Here is a 20,191-nt window from a genome sequence, read left to right as displayed (position 1 = left end):
TTAAAATAAATAGTAGTGTTGAAAGGCTTTTTGAGACTGTATTTTAATCATGTTTGTGTCTGTTAAGCCTTAAAGTTAAACAGACAAACCTGTACAAAACAAGGGAATTGCTCTTCCAATTAGGAGACTGCTCTCAGCAAGAAAGAGGATGGAACAGTCTTTGCAGTTTCTAAATTAAACTCCAGATTAATTTCAATAGATTCTTCTCCCCTTCTTTTCTAGTTTTTTTTTCTTTTTCTTTGGAATGCTTTATCTGTCTTTTCAGATTGATTTGGCTGGTGAATATACTTTATCTTAGCTCCTTCAGTGGAACAAAATTGGCACCTCTAGAAAGCAAATTCATCCCTGTGTACAAGAACCATTTAAAGTAGATGGGATGAACTCTGTTCTGGAGCTGCCACCCATTCAGATGATAAGATGAATCCTACCCTTATCTTTCACCTAGCTGGGAACTCTTGCTCTGACAGTAGCAGTGCTATCACTTCAAATTGGACAACAAGAGAATAACTTACCCACCAAATAAGGTACTTTTCTGCTCCAGGCAGTGATTGACAACATACCCGAGATGGCCATAGTTCCTTTTCTTCTCTTTCTCTCTACAAAAATCAATAATCTTGTTTTCCTTTCTGTGCAGCAGAACAGCTCCTATTTGAGCATCAAAGTGCCTTCTCTTCCCAGCCTTGGCCATGGCCTGATGTAGGTATTGTGGGAGGTGGAAGAGATGGATTGATATCCTCTCAGGCTTGAGAAGGCATTGAAGATATATTTCCTTCTTCCCTGGTGAGCACTCTTACCACATGGCTTTCTATGGAAGGGTTGTCACAACCTTGTTTTAATATTCCAGTAGCTACTGAGGCATTTTGTAAAGCACCTGAGACTGTTAATGCATGTTAGGTGGACTCTGAATAAACCTCCTGCACCCAGTCCCTATATATTGCTCCTTGTAGCTTCTTGTCTGGACTTAGGTTGGAGCTAAATACCACCCTGTGCATACCAAGAGCTATTCTGGGCATGAGCAGAAATGAGCATCCTAGAAAACTTTGAAGTCAAACAAAGAAGGACGTAATGAATTTAGGTTATCTCCAGAGTTAAGCAGCAACTGAACAAAGGCTAAGTGTTTAATCTCAATGTTGGACTTAAGCACCCAGATCTTATTATGTGTCTATTATCAAAGGGATACTGGACAAAGAGGAAAGAGGAATTAAGCACTCCTCTCCAGTTAATTGCTATTCCTTTGTATTTTGTTGTTTCCTTTGCCCATCACGTGGACAAGAAAAGAGTAAATACTTAGGAAAACTGGGTTGTGAAGAAAGATGGAGCGGAGACCATCCCTTGAGTTAAGAGAGGGAGTATGAGATGGTAAACTATTTCACAGGGAATCAGACCAGTGTAGTCATGGAAACTCACCTGCCCTGTAAAAGGGGGCTGTATCGCTGAGGAATGGGATTGAGAGTTTCTCTTGTAATATATCTTGAAAATCAGAGTCAGTGCATCTTCTGCACTGTAAAACCAGTGACAACAGAAACAATGATTTGAAGCCTTCCTGGAGATACACTGAGAAGTACTCTAAAAATAACAGCCTCCAGATAAGAATATAAAGAGTTTTCCAAGAGCTCAGCAGATCCTACCGTGGAAACCATTCTGTACAGGGAAGGCTGCTGATGAACATCCTTGGGAGCTGCGAAGATGCTAAAGATTAGGCCCACTTAATGTAAAGCTTGAGCCTGTGGGACATGTCCTGTGGGAGTATGGCTGAGTGGCTGTGACCCCCTCCCTCCCTGTTGCCCCCACATTTCAGACTGGGGCTGGGACTGCCCTGGCACACAAGTAACATGTTAAAGAAGCAGCCTTTAAATTTTAATTTCCATACTTTAAAGTGATTTTGTGTAGGAGTTTTCCACACTTAAGCTTTCTGATGTGCAATCAATCAAAATCATGGCTGTTGGAATAATATTAGGCCCAAAGTACCCTTTAGGCAGTAAAGTGTTGCAAACTTGACAAATATGGTTGCAACATAAACATTACATTGAAAACAAGTACTTAAGTGAAATCTCTCTTGCAGCTGGATATGCTGGAAAAAAAAAACAATTAAGTATGAGTATAACCTACACTGAAAAAACAAATCGTTTTGAATTGCTCTTCACTGCTGCTTCTTGTCTCCAAGAACAAATGGCCATCAACAGTCAGGAAGGAGAGGGTACTATTATTCCACCTTTTCTTCCCTGTCACTCTTCCTTTCTCCTCCTGATGTGTCTGACAGTGAAACAAATATGCATCTTTTGAGAAATCCCATTTGCAGTGTGACCATGATGCAGAGTCTCCCCAGGAAAGTTCCCATGGGTTTAGGCAGCTCTGTAGGATGGCCAGCCGTGCAGATTGCTCTCACAGACAGGTGGGAAGGACAACCTGGAGTCTAAAATATGGATGTGATGATAGCCAAAAGATTTTGATTTATTTTCCAGCTCTGCCACTGGCTCCTTCTGTATCCTCCCTGGACAGCTTGCTTCCTGTGTGCATACCTGAATTTCCCTATTTGTAAAATGGAGCTAGTAATATTTCCTTGTACTGCAAATGCTCCTTGAGAAGCAGGTGAACCCTTCTTTAAAATCCTTCAGGGGAAAAAGGCAGAGAAATACTGAGAGCTTTTACAGTCTTTAAGTCTCATTAGATACAATTTAGTCCCTGCTAACGTTTATTGTTCCATGCAGTATAGTTCTCTGACTTTTTATTAGTTAGTTAGTTAGTTAGTTAGTTAGTTTATTTGTTTTTCATCTCAGACATAATGACAGGCAAGTAGATGTCAGTTCATGTGAGAAACATTTAACAGGGTTCACCAGCCAGGCAAATATTTCCCCACAGCTCTAATTAATAATGATAGAGTAAGTGTTGCTGAAATTCCTGACATACATTAATAACTTATCAGACATAAAGATAGCTTTTAAATATATTATGAAGTATGTCTCTTTGTATTTCTAGCCATGTGTCACTCTCCTCAGCAACTTGCTAGCRGGGTCAAAGTTTTTGAGAGAGAGAGTTTTCCAGAGATATGTACTATTAATGCTGAATGTGAATACTGTGTAAATGGGACAGCGTATTCTGGGCTTTTTTATAGACCTATTGGGCTCTTCTTTTGACATAACTAGGAGTCAAAACTGTGTACTATGTGCTAATTCTGTTGATTCATAATGGAAATGTAGCTTGTAATAGCCACCTGGATATAAAAGAAGTTGATGTGCATTCTTGCTATAGCCATTTAGGCTAGTATCAGGAATGGATTGATGTTGCAAAAATCTATAGTGCTGAAAAGAAAACTGAAAGTGAGCTATTACTATTATTAAACTTATCAGTAAAGCAAATGTCCACTAAATAACACGAGCAAGATACCTGTTCATTTCCAGTTATGCAAATAGAATTACTCACTTACACAGTTGCCAGTTTATTAAAATCTCCTGAAAGAGTTATGATTTGACCCTGATCATCATGATTTAAAATTTGGACTAATGTGTTTTCTGAGCTTCCTGGTAATGTTCATAGTTAAAAAGAGAGAGATAGAGAGAGAAAAAGGGAGCTAACATGATTCACTTCAAAGTTTTGTTCATCTCTAACTGGTTGTGGAACTGACAGGAAAAAAGTTATACAGGTCGCTATTTATATATAGGCTGTTGTCTTCTTTTGTGTAGGCTGGATAAGTTTTGAGGCTTCTTTTAAGTTATACCATGCCACACAGTTCATCCCAGCAGGCCAGAATTGCCTGGAGATCAGAAAAACTGGTTCCTTTCTCTCCTGACTTTGACATATGCTCTGTCTGGCCTAGAAAACTTTGACTTGTGCAGTGCCCTTGTCAGATGGCACCACTGTTAGGAAGAAATCAGAAATTTGGCTCTGTGGCATCCAGGTGTATGACTTCTGCAACAGAAACAGTCCCTGAGAGAGCTCTGTGAGCTAGCTGGCGATTCCATTATGGGGGCATTGCAGGGCAGCAGTAAATTATGCTCTTGGTGAACAAGTTGGCTTTTACTTCTTGCTCTGAAGCCCCAGGAGTACAGAGATGAGTATCAGAGGAAACACCCACTAACTCAATGTTTGACACATGAAAGGCTGGGCAGTCTGCTGAAAGGCACTGAATTTTTTTGTTTTGTGAAATGGTGCCTGTGTCAAGACCCTGAATCAGCCAGAGCTTTGAGGTGGACGTGCTTATATCTGCTTTTTAATGAGGTGGCCCAGGAGATTAAAAGGCTTTTAGACCTTAAAAATTACCCAATTTCAGTAGAACATGAATAGAACAAGAGTTTAACTTTTTTTAAATATAGAAAATTCAAAGCAACTAGGTAAGACTGAGCAGAAATGCAAGGGTTCATACACAGCTCTCCTCCTCCTGCCTACTGTGTCCTTGATTCCAGCCACCTCAATAAGTTTGAGTGACAGAAAACACTGTTTGGTCCACTTTGGGTCTTAGGAAATATTCTGTCCACCATCTCTGAGGCCTGACTGGCTTCTCCTCAGTACAGTTTCTCCAGATAGCATATCATTACATCTTTTGAGCCTTCTCTGTTTGAGCAGGTCAGTAGTTCCCAAAGGACACAGTAGTGTTTCCTCCCTGTAGGTGATTCTACTTCACCTAGTCACTTCCTTACAGACACAGCATGTGACACAAACCAAGAACACACAAAACCAAGAAGCAAAGGGACAGATACCATCCAATATAGTGCTATACCTGCAGGAAGTATGTAACCTAATACATCATATGCAAAAGCATATGTCTATCAAATTACAAATAGAAATAAAGGAACCAGAAGTGATTTTTCCCCCACTTTCTGCAAAAATGAGCAATCTGCACTGTGAATATTCACCAAGAAGTGGTGACAGGCTCAGTAGATACAGAATTGTTAGCTCCCTCCTGGATTTCTCCAGCCTTATTTGTGAGGTGAACATTCATTCGTTGGTATCATGAAGTCATACTGTGAGCAGTCAGCAAGCCTTTGATAGCTATGGGGCAACAGACTTCAAAAAATCTTGAGCATACAGGATCAGCCTGACATGAAAACAATTCTATCACCTGCGTTTCAGTGCTTTGAACCTCCAGCACCAATGGCAGCCTTTCTGAGAGGTATCTGCATGATCCTGCTCATAGCTCTCCCTCTGTACTCTACATTGCCTCAGCCACTAACACTGAGAGTGATGTGAACACCTTTAGTGCTTGATGGTGTGCAGTTCTGATTTTCTATCCCACAGAGAATCTCTGATTGCTTTACCTATAGCTGCAGAACAGAACAAATGCACCCACTCTGGCATTAGACAATGGATGAGGAACAAAGGGTCATATATAGGAATGAACTTTGGGCTTTAGGATAAGATACCCAAAAAAGCATTAAAAAAGGACTCTCCTGTTATGAAATTCCAGTACTTTGGCTCAAAGGTAAGTTAAGAAGGGAAAATAGATGTGCCACAAACAAAAGTATGCATGGCTAGAAGGCTTCCTTCGAAGATGTATCAAACATCCTTCAGTAAGAAGCAATGATGTTCTTAGCTATTGGCTATTTTATATATCTGCACTAGATTCCTGTGTGATATACATTGTGGCTGAAAATGACATCACTCTGCCTTGCTGTATGATGGCACAGTTTCAAAGCTCTTAGCTTTATAGCCCTGGAGAGAATCTAATGTTACAGTATGATTCAGAAAGTACTTGGATTTACAGTTCAGTTGAAAATGAAACTCAGTGAAAAACCATGATAGCTGCAAACAAAACCTTAGTACATGACTATGTGGAAGCAAAGTTTCAAAATCTGGATGCCCAGCTTTTACTGTAAATTGACAGATTATTTTGCCTTTGAATTGCTGAGGAGACAGTTGCATTCTGAGTTGTGATGTTATCAGCAGAGCATCAGTAGGTTATTGTGAATAATCAGGATCCACAGCAGAAAGTGAACATGAAATGTAACATATTCTCTTCTGTTCTGCACTTGCATAATCTGGTGAACACACGTAGGTGTTCCTGGGGGTTCCATGTGCACACAAGACTGAGCTGACAAGGAGTGAATTCTTGGGCAGGATTTTCATGCTTTTTCTTTCCATGGCTGGTCTTCTACAACTGGATCAAAAATGCAATTCAGTTAACAGAAGTTAATTGTTCAGACGTCTCAGACTGGTAAGGACAACTAGATCTTCATTAAGAAGCACTACCTAAGTTTAGAAAAGTGAATGAAATGATCATTAAATTTCAAATAATGCAAACAGGAAAAACAGAGAACAAGGTACTTGTCATTAGCTTCATATCTGCTATTTGGGCCCATTTCTACCACAAAATTTGGTGCTATGTAAACCCTCAGTCCTAGCTTTTTTCTTCTGAAGAGGTGATGCAGGCTTCCTGGAGCTTCCCTGTTGGTTCAGAGCTGACTAGCATGGCCTCCAGAAAAAGGTGAGGCAAGCTCTTTGCTGGAAGAGTCCTTGGAAAAGCATGAAATGTTGTGCTTTCTGCACTGTGCTGAGGCAGATGACCTTCCTCAAAATGGCAGTCTGGGGCATGCAACCTTTGTTTCACCAAGAATAGTATTGACCCAGGTCCTGAGCAGAAGGGTTTCAGCTACTGTGGGTTTGTACTTACATATATTTACATTAATGTGGCAACCACGATCCCTTTAGAATATGAAAACTGATTCAGTTAAAGTTTAAAAAAAGAGAAATTTTTGTATGAATCCTGCTACACGCTGCTGTTCATTCCTCTTTATTAGAATTCCATTTTCTTGCATTTCACCTGCCTTCTTTATCCCACTTTCTTTCTTTCTGCTTATTAATATTCAGACCACCAATTTCTTTCTACGTACGTTTCACCTTCGCCATATTCTATTATTCCTGTTGTACATCCTCTTTCAGTTCTGCATTTCCTCAAGTGCTTTACTGTACATGAAATGTGACTCACTCACACTTACAATTGGAATTGGACCATGTTATCCCTCTTGAGCCTGTGTTTTCTTCAATGTCAACTTCAGGATCTTTTTTTAAGGAGTTTTTTTTTTTCATTTAAAATTCCCTTCTTCAAAAATAGAATAGTTTGATGGACTGCATATCCAGATATATTTGTTGCACCATTATTATTGGTTACACATTACTTAAATTATTCACCAAAAACATATTCTTTCTCTCTTCTGGTTTATTCTGATGAAGGTAGCAATTCAGAATACAGAGCCAGAAGAATCACTAAGAATGATAAGTGACTCAGTAATCATAAGTGACCAATCAACTAACAGTCAGGAAAGAAGCATGTTTAGATGGTGAGAGTAATGTAATGAATCATCCCATTCTTAGTTGTTTTAGTCTGATGCTATATTTAGTGTTGGTAAGGCAATTTTCTCTAACCAAAAGGATATGTTTAATTTACAACCTAATCTCTGTAATCTAGAGAGACTGACAGTCACAAAAATACACAAATACCTTTTTCCCCAAATTATCCTGCTGGAAGTCCTAAGAAATCCAGAATTTAGGAATAGAATCTTTGGCAGGAATTAGAAGAATCAACTCTCTATTCACAAATAGCAGAGATCAAGAGTTAAAGAAAAAAAGACATATTGCCCTAGGCATCCTTTTTTCTAATTTTGATTTTTTTGTTGTTTGGTTCAGTGAATTGGATCACTTTTAATGGTTCACTTAGTTGTGACTACAATAGAAAATACAGCATGGAGAGGATGCTGTAGAATGCTCTGCAGTCACCCAAACATTAACACAATTTTCATGCCATCAATAGAAAAATAATACCTAAACATGTACCCATAGGTGCAAATGTTTCTCATATTGATCTCAGTAGCTGCATTACCACCAGTCAGTTGTACTGCTCTTGCTTGGTTTACATGAAAAGAAGGGATATGTTCCTATTGTTAAAAAAAGAAATCCTGATTTGTTATTTGATAACAGTTGTGTGCTGAGACAGTTAATTCTTCAAAGGTCAAAGAATAATGCAATTTGGTGCAATTCTTCCTAACCAGGTTGCAGGTGTAATGGCTGCATCTGGCTTGGCTGAATGAAGATTACTATTCACTTGAGGTGATGCATACTGGTTCACACATTCTTTTGAATCTACAGAGGAAAAGAAAACAGTTGTCTGAATCTAAGTTAATGTTCCATTAAAAAAAAATAAATTTCAGAAAACTGTAATCACAATAGAGAACCTGGCATTTCAGAAATAAGCATTCTGGCTGTACACAGATACATACCACATTGACTTCTTATTTCAAATGAATCTTAAATATAAATACTCCTTTGGTAAGTATCAGCATATTACTCTGTTAGTGAATTTAATGACRTTGTTTCAAAATCCTGCCAGCAATGCTTGCCAGCAACCATGCAATCATGGTTTTGTGGTTTCACTTCAATTTTCCTCAGGTGTTTTCTTTGGTGATTGTTTTTGTCCACACTCTCCTATACCGAAGAATTTACTACTTAATAGTCCAACTAGTCAAGTGCATATTTAATGACACTACAGAAATATTATCTGTTGATTTTACTAGTAACGAAGTGCCTGAAACTTTTATTTTAAATGAGTCCTGAGACTGATATTGTTATATAACTACAGAAGCTGCCTTTATGTGTATTTGCCCATCTCTTAATGCAGCCTAGCATAATTCTCAATTTGTAATGAGTTCCTGATCCAACCAGGTAGGAAGGTGTTTCCATGTGATGAATGTCTCTCAATTACTTAATGACAAGAAGCTGTTTTCTTATAGCAGGGACATCTACTCTTATCTGTTACCTTTATAAACTGATCACATGGTTCCACCTGTCTGTTTATTAGTTTCTTTGGTTCATATGCAAGAATGTCACAAATATTGGTATTCTCTATTTTATTTCCACCAGTCTGAGCTTCCTTTTCTGGTTTTCTTTATTCACAAGCCAAACCTGAAGAATTAATTGGTGGACCACTGAGATGCTGCAGTAACCTGCGTGGAGTCCTCACACACAGAGAACCCTAGGTTTTTGTGGAGGCAGAAGGGTTGTTTTTCCCTTTGACTGTAGAAAGCTTTATAGGAAAATGGCTGGTTTTGAAGGAAAAAAGAAAAAGACTTGTTAATGCCTGGGAGCTCTTATTCAAAACTGACTTCCTGAGGACAGAAGAAGACAAAACATACAAAATGGGACAGAGGACGACAGTGGAGATGCACAGAATATTATTGGAGAGAAGCCTGTGCTTGGTGTTGCAGCTCTATTTCTGAGGCAGCTCAAGCACAGACGACGATTTTTACTGGCTTGTCGGAGATCTGACAAAACTGTACCACCTTCGACTATGACATTGGACTGGGGTGGGGTGGGGGCTAGCTGCCTCCTGGTCACAGACTTGCAACACTAACACTACAGCAGAGCACATTTTTGTCGGTCAGTTAAGCCAGACTCTTTTTTACAAAAGGATCAGAGAGAGACCAGACTGGAGAGTGACAAGAACCACATCTTCTATTTCCATATAGTGTTCAGGATGTGGCTGATCTGGAGGAAGTGGTAGTGTCCTCTGACGTGTTTGCACTCAGTATGTTCTTCAGGATCAGGGCAATGAGATGACTTAAGTACTGCCCTGGTGTACCCCAAAGTCCTGGCTAACAATGAATAGAGAAATTTGCATTTTTTTTCTCCTTCTCTTTCAGAGTTTGGATTTTCCCCAAAGCTTGTTTTCACAGGTGCCTTAAAATAGAGAAACAGACAGAAATAACCGGTTCCCTTATCATTTTGTTAATCAGTGAGGCCCAGCTTCACACTCTCAGATGCGGATCTGCTCATTCCTTCCACTCTGTCCCTGTTTACAAGGCATGAACTCAGCACAGTTCTTGAACAGCATCACCAGATCCTCTTGTTTTCAGCTAATTCAGCATTTCACATCTGTACCTTTTTGTTAGCAATTTGTGTAAGGATCTGCACTAGACTTGAACTCCAGGCCTTGATATAAGAGACTTTTCCATTTTAGTGTCCTCTTAGTAAAAAGTGATACAACAGACAGTTGATTATCTTTCCACAACATTGGGCTTTTGACCCTGGCTACAGTTTCAATGAGAGTTTTAGTCCCCCCAAGAAATAGAGACCAGGCTGTTCCTGCATTATCACTGCCTAACACAATCACCCAGTTTGCTCCCAAACTGAGAACCAACACCATTATCATACCAAAGCACAAGCTTTTGTTTTCTCAGCTGTATAACTGTTTGGCAGAAAAACTCCCTTAAGCTATTGCTCTTTTTTTTTTTTTTCTGTCTGAAAAATAATCACATTAAGTCAAGGGCTTTTGAAGTGGAAATGATGCATCTTTGTCTAAATTTCCTACACAGAAAGAATGAATTTTCAGGAATGGGAAATACAAGGCAGCTAGACCATATGATGGTACAAAATGACACATGATGAATATGCCAATACTTCGTATGCCCTTGGGAAGGAAAAACAAGCACTCTTGACTTCACCTACCTGATAACTGATTCTGTATTAATGGGATTACATTTTTTACAGATGGAAATATGCTGTTTGAGAAGAAAGATCATAAAGTGTGAACAGACACAACTCATGCTAAAGAGAAATATGTTATTGCTTCTCTAGAATAGCTTTCCTTTACCTATAACACGTTTACTTTTTTGTAATATGTCATATATAATATAATCATATAATTTAAAGAAATAAAGATCTCCAGGGTGTAGTTACTATTTTGTGCCTCCGTTATCACATCCTGCTGGGTATACTATAACATGATCCTGTGAATAAGCTCTTAACCATGTGTGGCAGAGGTTCACAAAATGTTGGATACCTGCAGTTTCTTAGGGGCAAATCCCACTCTGATTGAAAGTGGGAAACACTTTGCCTGCTTTTTGGAGGGAGTGGGATCGAACTGGTACGCTGGTGGCCATCACTACTCACAAACAGGTACTGCTTCTGTGGATATTAGGGCTGAGTGGTACCCAGAATCTGTTTTCCAAGGGAAAATATGGATCTAAGAGGGAAAAAAAAGTTTTGAACAGTGATGAGACTAGGAATTAAAAAAATGTAAGTTTTCAAAGAATCAAAAAGACAGTTTGTTTTGACTTTCCTGAGTTATCTTTGCAAGGTTCCCGCATGCACTCCTGCCCCAGGTTCCCAGTCACAGAGCCTGGCCCCCAAAGTGGCATCTCCAGGCCTGCCTGTCTTCTTGCCAGAATGGCTGGCAGAGACTTGCTGTCACAAAACCAGGCCTGTGTCCATGGTCAAAGTCAAAGATGCTAGCGTTTTCCTTTGGGTTTGTGAAACCATTGCTTTCCAGCAGGAAAACTTCCTCTCTGGAAACTTCTGGCTGGCTGTAGTGCCTATAGCAGAGAAGTGATATGTTGCAGAAATGCTATTTCCCTTCCTTGGAATTGAAAACTCTTTGGAGAAGGGGTCATATTTTTCTTCTCTTGTTCAAGAATGCAAACACTGAAAGGGTATATGCACAGTAGCACCAAAAAAAAAAAAAAAAAAAAGATAGCTATTGGCAGTATTAGAGTTTTGTCACATCTGGCCTCTGCCCACAGATTCTGCCTCTGAGCATCTTTGTAAATACTTTAACTCTCTGGACATCTTTAAAGAACTGCCTTTGAAGAAAAAACAAACCATAAACGGTTTCCATGCTTTTTCTGGCTTCAATACAGCCAGCATTTAGTTCTGCATCAGCAGTGGGTGGAAGGTTTAGCATCTCATGACTTAGCAGAACCAGCAATAGAAATAGAGCAAAAAATTTTGGATGAATAGTTTATTCACCAGAAAAGGCAATTTGGAGTAACTAGAGCAATTTGTGAGTCTCTGCTGAGTTTGGTGGAAAAAAACCCAATGGCTGCATGTATGAGGAAGTTTGTTTCAAAATTTTAAATTAAATAATTCTTGGTCATTTCTTGTTTTGTCTTGATAGGTGCCCACATTTCATTAAAAATGGAAGATGAAGTAAATATTTCTGAAAAAAAAGAGTTGAACAAACTATTTTGGTTTGTTTATTTAAATAACTGGAAAATGTGTGTTTCAGGCTGACCAATTATTGCCATTTTTTCATTTATTCATCCAACAAACAACTCTGGATAGGCATGTTAACCTGAGGGTAGTTGCTTGTTTCCTGAGTAGGACATGCGGGACCTGATTTTAACCCCATTTCACCTCAAAAGGGAAGAAGGTCACGAGCCAGATCTCTGTCTTTCCAGCCCACCTAGTGCTGCAGTAAGTGAGCAAACAAAGGACACCTACAACTTCCACAGGGCTGATTCAGTGATGAACTGCCTCCTGTCAAAATCTGGTCCATACATATTTTCCAGTAACAGAGTAATAGCTCTGATGGCTTAAACTCTTTTCATTGCAATGTACATAAATGAAAGAATATAGACATTAAAATCTTGCAGAGGCAAGCAAACATTTATCACAGTCTGGGAAATGATAGCTTTAGTTACTGTTCCCTCCTCTTCCACTCCCCACCGCCAGGGTTTCAACATTGAACTGCTGGGYTCCCTGATAATATTGCTTTCTGTAGTAAAGCTAGTCATTACTTTGGTTCTTTATTAGCGTGTTGCAGTGGGTGCGCTATAAACATCACAAAGATGGCCTCAACCTCTCCTGGCTACAAGCCGGTTCTTGGCTTCTTCCTGATTCTTCCTTATTTTTAATAAAGTAGAAAGGGGCCAATCAATTTCTGCAGTGGTGTTTTCTAACCACTCACTCGCAAGGCCAGGGAGAGCTCTAACTCCTAGCCAAAGGTTTGCTCTGGGTTTGGGTCAAAGACCGAGCTAGCTGAGGCAAGAAAAGCTGAGCTAGGCTCTAGCTCATCCTGATTACATGGATATTCCACAGAGAAGATAAAATATATTAAGGCAGATTATCTGTGACCTAGAGGACCTTTCCAGGTTTTCTAGGGGTGAACGTGTACTACCGGATGTAGAAGGGGGACATCCCAGCAGCTAGAATTGGTGTTGATGGTCTGCCCTCTGACTGTCCTGCAGAGTCACACAGGTTCCAGCATGGTCCCAAAGCCTGTTGTGGTCTGAATTCTGATCTGAATTTGTTTTAGAATGATGGTACTTCACAGGGTGAAACACTTGAGTCAAAATAAAGATCCAGAGTTAGAGAGAGCCAAAAAGTAGATACTTCCCTTATAACAGCAGCTGGCTGCATTTTTTTTTCCATTCAGAAATTTTTCTGCCTGGAAAATGTGCTGTAACTGGGACTGGCCATTTCAGCTTCAGCAATGTAGAGCTGTTTTGCAGGAAGGAACTATCATTTTCTTTATGAATTCATGTTTTGGAAAATACAATAAGTTTTATGATAACAGTATTTAGTGTAAATGTTTTGGTTTAAAAAAATAAATAGATATTTTATACAACATCAACACCTTGTACTGGGAGGTAGATTTACATAACTTTTGTTCTAGTTTCAATTTTAAAGGGTAATTTTTTCTATTTTCATATTTCCAATCTGAAAACTTCTTTGAAATCTTTTTCCCAAGAGATTTTCTTTAATTCATAGGAGAAATTAATTTCAAACTGTAACATTTCCAACTACTTTAAAAYTTCCTTCTTTGAAAAGTCTTGCCTGGAATGTGGTACCATGCAAAACCAGAGGTTTTTGGCTTCATATCACAACTCAGAGATATTTTTCATCAAATTTTATCTATGAAAATAGTGAGTATATGGTTCTTACCACACTCTGAGCACCTCACAATGCTTATTGATTTTCATAGTGTAGAACTTTGAAAGAGATTGGAAGTGTTTTTATTCTCATTTTACATCTTTTAAACTGAATCAGAGAGTTAAAGCAGTTGTCTGGAGTCTCAGGAGGCTTGTGCTATATCAGAAATAGAGCTCACATTTGGGTTGATTCACAAATCTCAACAAATGACAACTGCCCGACTGCAGTACCCATGACCATGTTTTTCCTCAGGTTCTCTCTACAAAAGAATGCTTCATTCCAGTTTCAACCCACGGCTATATCTGGAAAGATACCAAGAAGGTGTGAGAGAATCACAGTGCTACAATAAACAGGGCTGGAAAAAGGTTTAATATATACAAGCACTTCATGAATACCCTAAATCCTCCTTTGATGTTCATTTTCAGGAACTTCCCTGAGTTCACTGACGTTACAGCAACATTATATAGAGCACAAACCACTCTTTTATTTAAACAGTGCACAAGGCCAAATAAAAGATGAGGAAATATATGAAGGGAAAGGAGTTGCTTTCTTTGTCACATTTATTATGCTCATCCTTATCATACTTGGCTCCTGTTGCAGACAGACCTCACTGTGAAAAATTTCCCTCATTAACTCACCCTGAAACATTTACAGAGCATCTGAATAATTAATATAATTCATGGTTTGATTGAGAGAGAGTCATTGYCTCTCAGAAACCCCCAAAATAAAACCCTGGAGAGCAAGTTCTGCAACATGAAGTAAAATACAGAGCAGTTAAGTTGTTTAAAGAAAGAAAACTGCAAGAAATGCTTAATGTACTTTCTGCAAGTGATAAAGCTGAATGAGGCCAAGATTCCAAACATCCAATTCTACAAGTTCCATAAAGTAAAGGGAGCCAATGTCTTATTGGGTTTATAGGCTTTTCAGATAAAATTTTACAGTGTCTACCTCTAAAAAAAAAAACCCCACTACTAATATCTTATTTTATACTTGGTAGCTTGATAATGTTAAGTCTGTATTTGTAGGGTTACTGCAGACCTTGCATTCTGTCCTGTAACTGAAATTATGGGAAAGGCAGCAAGTGCTCAGGGGACAGTCTGTACTATGTAGACCACTATGGGGTAGGTTTTAGATATAACTTCTGCTTGATGCTTAAAATTAAATGAAGACATTAGCTAACAAGGATGATTCATGGGCTTTATCTAACCAATATAGGCCTATGCAAAACAGATATCTATAGCTGAACTAGTCAATATAAACTCCAGTGTTGGTCAGAAAGGAGAGACTGACATTTTCAGGTGCAGTTTATTTGACTATGGTATAGCTGTCTACATTCCACTTAGATGCATTTTGCCCTAAAATGCTTATTTCTCACCATTTAAGTTTAAAAGATATGTACATAATAGATGTTTTAAGTTAGATGAGATGAAACCCACTCCAAAAAAATCGAGGTTTATTATGCCCTACAAGAACACAGAAGTGAATATGGAGCATGGAGTATGGACATGGTAGTTAAGGAAGCTAGAGATATAGTATTGTTTGGTGAGAAGCTGGTCCTTATCAAAGTAGGTGAAGTCAAGCCTCTCAGTTGGGGAAATGTATGAGATTTCATGCTATATTGTGATCTAGGGAAAAAAAACCCTGCTAACAGTGTTTATGGACTTGGTGGAAGAACCTGCTGAAACAATGAATGTGCCTACAATACCACAAAGTACTCAGTTTTTCAGGCCCCACTTTCTTAGTGTGTGTCACATAGCAACATTTTTTAAGGAAAGTTGGATGTGTAACATTCCCTGTTTAGTGCAAAAGAGAAATAAGCACCTAGGAATAAGATCCACAAAACAGCCTGCAGAGAGGAGAGTTTCCTGTGGAGATAAGGGGGAAAYGCTGAGGAGCTCCTAGGAAAGGGCATGTCATTGATATATGAGCCAGTTTTTCTCACAAAACACAGGAAGAAGCTGCAGCATCTGGTAGGCAAGTGATTATAGCACTCACTTGAAATGTGCAGATCAAATTCAAACCCTTTCTGTGCTCATGTCACTAAGTAAATCGCTCAGCCACCATGAAATACTCTGTGATAGGGCTTCCTCAGTCTATGCCTGTGCGTGGGACTCAGACACAAAGCATGACTTTATATTCCAGTGGTTAAGATTCTCATCTAGGAAGGGGAGTCTGTGTTCCAAGCCCCCAAGCCAATGCATTTTTAAGTGTTTTTATACAAAGTGGAACAGCTTCAGCAGGGGAGGTGGTTGAGAGAGGTCTGCTTCAGAACAGTCTAGGATCTGGTGAATGTGGACCTTTCGTGGGTGAAAGAAGACACAGGTGAATGTCAGCTGAGGCTGACGGACTGACCCTGACGGACCGTGAAATCCACTGATCCTTTGCTTTGTGCGTGCTTTAGCCCTCCTAGGCTTGGTGCAGTAGATCTGAGTAATTTTCCATGCATTGGGGTGGCTAGAAAAAATCCTATTTTCAGAAAATTGCATGGGCTTTTAGACTTTTAGCAACATAATTCTCTGCATGTAACGGGCAAAAAAGGGAAAATTGCATAAAATGATTTGAAAACGAAGGGTTCAGTTGTCACTTATTGCAGCACTTTTGCATTATTTATTTTTAATGTGCTGTTGGAAGCAATCACTTTCTGTTTGCTCATTTAAAGCTCTGCCATGGTAGGGCAATGGCTAAACGATAAAACAAGCTAGGTACCTGCCAAGTATATTGTGTTCCTCTGATGCCAGCCCAGTAGGCTGGAGTTAAAATAATCCAGCAGGCTCAGCAATTGTGCGAAGGCCATTTATGGCAGTACTGTGTAAGTGGCAGGAAGGCTAACTCAGGGGTTCCTTTATTATTTTGCCCTCAGTGCTTTAAGCACGCTAGGACAGGATTTGCACAGTCAGAAATGCTGATTCTTGTGGCTTCAGTTCCCTGCATTGTGCTGTTTCTGGCAGCACATTCCAGCTGTTTATGCATGTCTAGTATGACTCCTAAGGGCATTTGTAAAGGAAAACAAGCTGCCCCTTAAAAGAAGGTAACAAACAATCTATACTCAGCTCCATTTTACAGAAATTACAGTGGCTTGATTCCTACTGTGCCTCAGTCTGTGGCACAGTGTCTGGGACACTGTAGAGTTTTCACTGGCTTTTACAGCTGCTCAGTAAAGGTGTAACTTGTAAGATTTTACTGTGTGAGAGAGAGAAATGCATCCCTGCTGTGTATCTAATTTAAAAGAATGAATTCATAGTATGACCTTAGCCTGCTAAGTGCTTCTCTTCTGTCTTAGATGGGGCATGTTGTATTTTGGGCATGGCAGTGGGCACTGCAGTGCAGAGCTGGAGTATAGCCTTTACTATAATACTATAGTATTCCCTTTGGAGAAGGCAAGCTCCCTGCTAAATGCTGTATGTGCTGAGCAGCAGTACTTGGCTCCTCAGAAATTTCCTGCTCAGTGTTCAGGACCTGCAGAATGGAGCTTGTATCATTTCTGCCAGTCTTTAAATGCTAGTTCCCTTGCTCATATTGTTTGCTGGAGCACGGAGGGCAGTATATTCTATTTTATTTTAACAAACAAAAAAATGCTCTAAAGACTTTGAAAACTGATGCTATTCAAATGAGTGGTGAACAGGAGCAAAATCTCCTGAAATAGGCATGCTTTCCTTCAATGTGAAATGGTAGCCACTACCATAAAAGCAAGGTCATTTTGAATAGTGTGTGCAAAGTATCCCAGGCTAGAGGTTGTCCAGGGAGGAGACTTGGGTCTATTAAACATTAGAGCATCAGATGCACAGCACATCCTTTTTTGCTTTCCTTTCAGACCACTCTGTGTTCTGACTGCATTGAAATGGTTACCATAGAGGGTATTATTCAGCCATTAAATACCTGTTTGCTATAATTTTTCAGAGTTTTGGGTGAGATCCATTTTGCCTAGCTTTAGAGATATAATTCATTTGTGTGGTGGTGGTGGTGTCATCTGAGGTGCCCTAGGGTATCTGAGACATCTCCCGAGGACTTGCCAATATGATACTAGAGATTTGTGCTCTTGTGGACTAGCAAATGGAGGCTAGGTACCTAAGGTGGCAGTAAATGATGCTTCTATTCAGACAACTGAGTAAAGCCCACTCATGTCTACACTGAGAGAGTGGTTTTAAGCTCCTCTTTACAGACATGAAGATGAAGACGCACTCTTAGGGTGTTATCATCTACTCTTAAAGCAGACATTTAAAACAGGTCAGATGCATTGCATCCTGGAAATGCCTATTCTTCTTCATTCCTTGATTCATTCATATCAGAGAAGTTTAGAAAACTAGTTCGTATGTGCATTGCAGACATTTAGTCAGATGATTTTAATTTCACCCTGGATGTAATACCTGGTAAACAAAAGAGAAAACCTGCTGTTGCCTATATATAAAGTCTTTGCTTAAAAACTTTAAGACTACAAGGAAAGACAAAGCACAAACACAGCTGTGAAGGACAACGTACCTTTGACATGAATAGTGTGTAGCTCATTAACTGGCTACTGTTTAGCCTACTGTGTGGGTAATAGGATAAAAAGCCCTATGACATTACAGTATTGGGATACATCTGATTTTATAGTGGACCATTCAATTCAAATCAGAATGGGCTTTTACTATATAAATGATATCTGGTATTTGGATATCTGTAATATATAATATCTGTGAAGATGTATTTTTACTATAGAATTGTTGGATAAAGGTCAAGCAACTATGAGTGAATACTGAATAACATATATATGAAGTTATGTCAACCAGTGGGATGCTGTACCCTGAGTTTACTTTGGGGTTATGGATACCAAACATAGCTAATTAATGAATATGGTAACTGGTTCATAAGGGATTAAGAGAGTCACAGCTATAAACTTTTCAGGGCTGTTTTCCAATATGTATCATATCTTGCCCTATCTCCATATTCTTTCTGATAAGCTGTGATTGTGMCTATGAGAGCATTTATGTTTTGTTAGGACTAATTTTAATTCTTTTGCCAAAGACAGTAAATCATAATTAATGTATTTTTTGTGAGCACACATTTCCATGAATAGTTCAATTATTTTACTTGTTACAAGCCAACAAGCTAACAAACAAACAAACAAACAAGAACAACTGGAACAACTGGAACTCAGGCTGTGCAGAAATGTGTTTATTTTTTCAAGCAAATATCTTCAGTTTATGAAGGAGTTTGGAATATAATGCATTGTGTCCTATTTCATTCTAGGTCTCCTACGTAAAAGCTATTGACATATGGATGGCTGTGTGCCTTCTCTTTGTCTTTGCTGCATTACTGGAATATGCAGCAGTCAACTTTGTTTCACGACAGCACAAGGAGTTTCTGAGACTTCGACGAAAGCAAAGAAGACAAAACAAGGTACAGCTGCTCTTTACTTAGGGTGACTGAGTCTGCCCTGACAACATGCTGACAGTCTGATTTCTCACCTCAGTTCTTCTTTCCCTTGAAGGAAAGTCTCAATCTAAGGTTTTCTTTTGAGTGATTTACTCCTTGACAAAGAGCTGAAAACTGGCTACTGGGTTTATTTGCAGCTCATTGACCTTATCAATAAATGTCAATGGATTGGTCACTGATTCTGAGATTTTTATTCTCTTCTTGCAATTCCTGAGGCAGCTGTACCTTATTAGCTCTTCCAGACCAGACTGATGTTAGATTTTCTTTCAGTCCCCAAATATTATGCTATTATGGGGTATCTACTAGCAGATAAGGTACAGTCGGAAGCAGCGATGATAATAGTGTACCAATATATTTCTCTGACATCATCCAAATCTGCTGATATCAGCACCTGTTTGAGATCTGGCTTTTCTAGGGCTACCCTAGCTAGTCAGGTTAAACTGGGAGATTCCTTAGGAGAGCCTATTGAAGAAGTGATCAGCCGTTCTGCCCTCACTTGTAAATCACCAATGACTGGAGTCATTCCCAGCTGAAACCAATACACATGAGAATGAAAAACAGAGACTAGGAAAATTTCTTTTCTATAGTCCACTATTTCACAATTTGTTACTGATACTAACTTGAAATTGTTAACAAAAGGACTCTGTGAGTATCGTTATCAGATCATTTTATACCAGTGACTGAAATGTAGAAGAGAGGCTTGTTTTTATCCTGAATGTCAGTCTAGAAACATTTTTAGGAAGTCTGTCTTTCCTCATTTTTTCTTTGGTTAAATTGACATTAAATTGAATTATAGTCCAGTTATGATCATTCCTGCAATTATAAGAACTTTACGTTATTCATCCTTCCTGCTGTCACTGGTTTTCTGTATCAGTAGAAACATTTAGATTTACTGCCGCCCATGAACATTTGGTAGGTAAAATAAATATTCACTTGAGCTGCACAAGTGTTCTAAGCAGCAAATAATGGATTCCTTTACAAGAAGGATGACAACAATGGCACAGGGCATTTTTGTTTTGATATGTCTGTCTAATAAATATTCTGTAGCTAATGTATTATTTGATGGATGCTCTGGGAAGTAATCCAGTGCTGTCCACTGGCTTAATGTTATTTTTAGGTGAGTTGAGATTTCCGTTAAGATTAA

At 39.1% G+C, this 20,191-nt stretch overlaps 1 protein-coding gene across 2 annotated transcripts in view; it reads left to right on the top strand.

The window, feature by feature from the left end:
• Window positions 1-20,191, top strand: part of GLRA2 (glycine receptor alpha 2) — a 128,449-nt gene that overhangs the window by 82,206 nt on the left and 26,052 nt on the right. For both annotated transcript variants that reach the window (XM_026087950.1, XM_026087949.1), the window contains exon 8: window positions 18,862-19,011. In XM_026087950.1, the coding sequence (XP_025943735.1) occupies window positions 18,862-19,011 (150 nt within the window). The remainder of the gene's footprint in view (window positions 1-18,861; window positions 19,012-20,191) is intronic.

This window comes from Apteryx rowi, unplaced genomic scaffold, assembly GCF_003343035.1.
Source record: "Apteryx rowi isolate R43461 unplaced genomic scaffold, aptRow1 scaffold_747, whole genome shotgun sequence".
Lineage (NCBI taxonomy): Eukaryota > Metazoa > Chordata > Aves > Apterygiformes > Apterygidae > Apteryx > Apteryx rowi.
The sequence above is the reverse complement of the archived record's forward strand: the minus strand, read 5'-3'. Positions and strand labels throughout refer to the sequence as shown.